The sequence below is a fragment of the Felis catus genome, chromosome X (genome assembly GCF_018350175.1).
Source record: "Felis catus isolate Fca126 chromosome X, F.catus_Fca126_mat1.0, whole genome shotgun sequence".
Taxonomy (NCBI): Eukaryota; Metazoa; Chordata; class Mammalia; order Carnivora; family Felidae; genus Felis; species Felis catus.
In genome coordinates, this window is record NC_058386.1 from 41,724,273 (window position 1) to 41,730,272 (window position 6,000).

At 50.2% G+C, this 6,000-nt stretch overlaps 1 protein-coding gene across 2 annotated transcripts in view; it reads right to left on the reverse strand.

Moving 5' to 3' along the window:
- SYN1 (synapsin I) overlaps nucleotides 1-4,852 on the reverse strand; it is a 51,518-nt gene extending 46,666 nt beyond the window's left edge. For both annotated transcript variants that reach the window (XM_019823365.2, XM_019823364.3), the window contains exon 1: nucleotides 4,323-4,852. In XM_019823365.2, coding sequence (XP_019678924.1) covers nucleotides 4,323-4,699 — 377 coding nt within the window. In that variant the 5' untranslated portion in view covers nucleotides 4,700-4,852. The remainder of the gene's footprint in view (nucleotides 1-4,322) is intronic.
- Nucleotides 4,853-6,000: the final 1,148 nt, after the last annotated feature.

Consider the following 6,000-nt stretch of genomic DNA (forward strand, 5'->3'; position numbering starts at 1 on the left):
TTTTATCACGTGCAGCAGTGGGGGCTGTCGTTCATCCCACTAACCGTGTTCTTTCAAGCTTCCCCCAGGAAACAAGACCAATTACAGTCCTGTTCCCAGGCTGCAATGCTGCTCCCAGACAGGGTAAACTTACTCTAAGAAGCAAGTGAGTCTGAGCAGTGCAAGGAGTAGACTCTGTGCTCCGCCCAGAACCTCACGCCTCCCACCTGCACCTTCAGGCCTACCCATCTCTCTCCGGGCTTCTGGGAATATGTGCTACTGATGGCCCCCAGTGCTGTCCCTCACTGGGAGTTGGCCTCTGCAGGAGGGATTTGCCTTCCCCATGATTATGCCTCCTTCCAGGGGGCAGCCTGTGGCTAATGGTTGACTGATGTAAGAATACAAAAGCCTGGATACCTCGCCCCAATTGGGGTAACTCTGAAGGGTCATTCTAGCTGCAGAGCTCCCCCAGAGGATTGGCTGAGGCTTCTGTTGTGGCTGCATCATCGCTCAACCTTTCCTTCTGCTAAATCCTGTTCCCTCACTCCTCCCCCGCAACAGGTGTTGTTCCCAAGAGCTCTCCCCAAGAAGACTGCACACAAACCTCAGAGTCTCAGGGCCTGCTTCCAGGGAAGTCTAAGAAAAGAAGCCACAGTAAGAGATATAGTTTATATAACCCACTATATACATAGATACATAATTACCTGCCCTATATATGTAATTTATATTATATGACATCTGTAATATGTTATACAGCAAATATAGTATGGCTTATATAATATATAACATATATTTCATATCACATACTATGTGTATATGTACCTAGAAAGTATATAAATATACATATATAATTGGAAGAAAGCTTTAGTAAATTACCTTTACTGTGTGCAATGGAGTCTGATATTTCCTACTCTATTCTATTCCATTTCATGAAGAAAAACATACACATATATATGTATTATATACTATAAATCTATTATATAGCAAATGTATTATATAGTATATGTCACATATAATATATGGTATACATTACTGATTATATTTCTTGGAGTAACAGTTACACTAAATAATAATAATTGCACTTACAATGTGTAACATATTCTTGTTATGTTCTGTTTTCATTTACATTGATTCATGAAGAAAATGAAATGCTGGTCACAAGCCAACAGGTGAGCCACAGTTTGAAAAACCACTGAACCAAATTATCTCTAAAAAGAGGAGATGAGTCTCAACTCAGAGTTCGCAACTTTAAGCCACAGAGGATTTGAGACTCAGGAGAGAACGAGAGGGGTGAGGTTTGGTGGGAAAGTTGTCAGACTCTATCTAAGTGTACAATCCATTACAGACTGTGCACAACTCCTCCTTTATTCCAGGCTGGAGTGCGGATGGTACTCGCTATGCCTGCAGGTTGGTGATGCAGAGGTCTCTGTTTGCCACGCGGAGCCTGATGTACACGGGATCTTTGTCCATCCCATCCCATCTATAGAAGACACTAAATAAACATTTGCTAGATTGACTGGAAGAAAAGACTAGCGCAGCTGCTGGGGGTGTTCTGAGACACAGAAGGAGAAGGGAAGAACCTTTCACTGAATTCAGCAGGTGCTCAATGAATGCTTGTTGGAGTTGTGATTATGGAAAGGGGGAGGGTCTTGTCAGTATCTGGGAGACAACTGGTAAATGTTCAATTGGATGAAGGAAAACACGGCAAAGAACCTTCTTGGAGTATAGGAGTGGAGAAGGGAAGTCTAAAGGACGGTGGTTACCAATATACAGCAGGGGCCCCATTAAGGTTTGTTGACTTCAGTGGAGCAAAGTTAGCCAGGAAGATGGCTCCTGTGTGAGTGGGTGTTGGTGAAGGAATTAGAGCATGTGTTTAAGAACTGCTTTATGGATTGATGGAGCAAAGAGGATGTGGTTGTTTGAAAAGAATACAGTAAGAGATTAATAAATGCTTTTTGGATTAATTGGTTGGGGAAGAGCAGGTGGGAAGATGGCTACTAAGTGGGGGAAGGGACCTAGCCAGAATACAGTAGGTGCATATTATGAGCTTTCAGGATTGCCTAGTGTCAAAGGCAGGATGGAGATTGTTGAAGGGCGAATTGGGGCTACAAGGGGGGGAGGGAAAGAGGCACTGAATATAGGGTTCTTAGTATACAGTAAGTGCTCATTAAACAATTGTGGGCTTGAATGGACGAAAAGGCAAAAAGAATACAGCTGGTGGTTGGGGTTAGAAGGAAATGGCACTGAAGGAGAGTTCTTCCTGGTATATAGTAATGCTAAATGAATGCCTCCCACATTCTGACACATGGAAAGTATGCAATACATATCTGTAGAATGAATAAATGGCTCTGAATAGAGAGAAAGGCTGCTGGGTAAAGGCTCCTGGGGTGGAGGGGTGATCTAACTAGTAAAAAGCTGGTAACTCAATAAATTTATATTGAAGTAGACCCCTGGAGAGAGAGCTCTTGAGACGGGGCAGCAACTTCCAGACTTGGAAAGGGGATGTTGAGAACGGCCCTTATACAGTAGGAACTCAATAAGTGTTTACTGGCTTAAATAGAAGAAAGACCTTTTGGGGGTATGGACTTGAGATTGGGAGAGGGAATCCTAGGGACCCTGAGGGGAGTGGGAAAAGAGTAATCCTTATAAACTGGGCTCTAGATTTATCAAAAGAAAGAACCCTAGCTAGAGGCTTTATGACTGGCACAGGTTCTACTAGGGGTAAGGAAGGGGTATCTACTCCCTCCACAAAACAGTAACTGCACATATGCTCACCAGATCCACTAAAAGAAAAAGATTCTGGGAAGAAGGTGTGAACGTAGAGCACACAGATGGCACTCTATAAATGCTCACAGGAGCCACTGGAGGAAAAGGCACCTGGGGGAAGGTGATTAGAATCGAGCACCTGGCAGGGGATAAATAAATGCTCACTGGATCCATTAAAAGAAAAGGTCTTTGCGGGGGCGGGGGTTGGGATGGGCATACAATCATTGGATTCACTGGAGGAAAAGTCTTTTGTGGAAGGGAATGGGGATGCAGAAGATTGGTCCATGTAATGTTGATTCTCTATCCGTGATATAAAAGGCTTTTGGGGAGAGGGCACAGAATCAGGCACACAGTGGTGCTCCACAAATGCTCCAAGGAGTGATTAAAAAGAAAAGGTCTCTGGAAAGAGGATTGAAATGATGCATACAACAAGTGCTAGATACCTGATCACTGTATTAATGGGAGGTAAGCCTTTATGGAGCAGGTTGGGCCATGCAGAAGGTGTTCAACACATGCAGACTGAAGCCACTGGGGAAAGGGTTTGGGGATGGGGTAAACAGTAGGCACTCAATAAATGCTTGCTGAATATACTGGAGGAAAAAAGCTTTAGAGTAGGCTCACACAGCAGGCAGGTGATAAATGCTAGATGGGTTCACCAAAGGAAAGGTCTTTGAAGTAGCCTGAGAATGGAGGCTAAACGAGGCACTCAATCAATGCCTTCTAGATCCATCGTAGGAAAAGGATTTAGGGGAGAGTCTGAAGATGAGTCACACACAGAAGGTTAAAAATGCTTAGGGGACTCATTTGAGCAAAATACGTTCGAGAAAGGGGTTTGGAGATAGGGCATACATCAGGCACTTAATAAATGCGTCCTAGATCCTTGGGAGAAATAAGCCCTTGGAGAGGAGGCTTGGAGTTGGGACACACAGAAGGCATTCAATAAAGGCTCACAGGACCCATTAAAGGCAACACTTTTCGTGAGACCATGGGATGGGATACGCAGCAGGCAATCGATGTTCACTGAATAGCTTAAAAGGCCTTTGGGGAGAGGGCTGGGGTGGGGCACATACCACACTCTGGATACATGTTCACAAGACCTATTAGAGAGAAGTCCTTCAGGCAAGGTTTGAGGGGGACAAGACACATAGCAAGCTCTCAATGTACGTTCACAAAATTCATGGAAGCCAAAGGCTTTGGGGAAGCGCTCCTGATAAGGCACACTGCAGGTACTTGATAAATGCTCACAGGGTCCATTAAAGGACAAGGCCTTTGGGGTGAGGGTTGGGGGGACAGGGAACATTTGGCTCTCGAATGCTCACAGGATATATTCAAGCCAAGGCTTTTGGGAAGGAGGTACACAGCAGGCGCCCGATAACTGCTCCCTGTATGGAGCGAGAAGGCCTGGGTGGGGGGCAAGGATGGGGCACACAGGAAGCGCCCAGCATAATAATTTAAAGGAAGAAGGTTTGGGCAAGGGGGCCAGATGTCTGGCACACAAGCGGCGCTTGATTAAGTGCTCATCGTGGAACGATCTGGGGACCCAGGCCCGCGGGAAGACGTCCGCAGCAGTGGCTTACCAGTCGGTGTGGGGCTCGTCGATGACCAGCAGCACCCTGGCGGCAGCGCCCCCACGACCTGCGCCCCCAGAGCCGCCGCCCACCTGCTCGCTGAAGGTGGCAGCCGCGGCCGCCGTGGTCTGCTTGACCGCGTTGGACAGCGACGAGAAGAAGCCACCACCCCCCGAAGACCCAGGGCTAGGGGCAGCCGGAGAGGCCACAGGGGCAGACACGGAGGCTCTCTCGGCAGTGGCAGTCGCGGAACCGGGTGTGGCTCCGGGGCTGGGGGCAGCAGGCGGCGGCGGGGGTGGCTGCGGGCGCTGCAGGTCTGTCATGTACCCATTTGGCAGATTGGCCATGAAGTTGCTGTCCGACAGGCGGCGCCGCAGGTAGTTCATGGCTGCGGCGCGGGGCAGGGGGTCCTAGGAGCAGTCTGGTCAGGAGCCGCGGGGGCGGACCGCGCGGGGCCCAGGAGCACAGCTGCGCTCTCAGGCACGACGCGACTCTTCGGTTGCCCGCTGCAGACTGAGGCAGCGCCGAGTCGCCGCCGCCGCAGCGCGGATGGTCGCGCCCGGCCCCCCCTATCTCGCGCCCCGCATGGTGCTGTCCAGCTGGGCCAGCGGCGGCGCGGACGCGACCAAGGCGACCAGGAAGGGGAGTTTGCGAAGGAGCGGCGAGTGACGTCAGCGCGCCTTCAGTGCTGGGGCGGCGGTGGCGCGCGCCGGCAGGCGGGGGCGAAGGAGCTGTCCGTGGTGCTGAAGGCGGCAGTGCGCACGCGCCACGCCGCAACCTGTTTCCCCTCCCCCTCGTCCGAACGGGGATGCGCAATTTGGGGAGTGGGGGCGGGGTAGGTACTTGTTAGGAGGATTGGGGGTGAGTGGCCTGGCAAGACCCCCCACCCCGCCTCATTCTGGTCTTCGCACCCAGTCTCAGCCACACGCAGGATTCTCGGCAGATACTCAATTTCCAGTGTTGATGTTCACTACAAAGTCATGTTGGGGGGGGGGTGTGAGGTGGGAATGGAAGAACACGCAAAGACTCAAAAGTAGAGAAATAACCTCACCGCGACGGGTGGGGGCCACACGCAGTACCTTGGAGGTGGGGGGGAGATTAACTTCCCATATCCATACAGGCTCAGCTAGGCAGACAGAGGATGCGGGGGCGGCATCGACAGCATCAGATAGGCAGACTTGGACACTTGGGTGGGGTACATACCCTTGCAGGGGCCTGGAGGCACACATGAATGACACAAACGTGGGGAAACATATGGACACACACAGAAGTAAAGAAACACACGGAGGCACGTACAGATAACCCACCGATCTAGGTCTGTAGGCATACACAAGCCCAGGGTAACACACATGTGCATGCATGCATACATGCACGCATATCAGCCTATACACACACAGTCACCACACTGACACACAGAGACCCAGAGAAACGCACACGAACATGCACACCCAAATTACATACCCATAGACGATCGTGATAAACCTAGATCTGCCACACAGACACATCACCTGAAGCTCTAGCTCCCCACCCCGTGGCCCTACACACACACACACACACACACACACACACACACACACACACACACTCAGTCTATATGTCCCCATCCCTCTGCCCTGGACAAGCCAAAAACCACCATAACCACCTGGTATCATCGGTGCCCATCGTTGTCTCCCCTGGACCAGAGAAC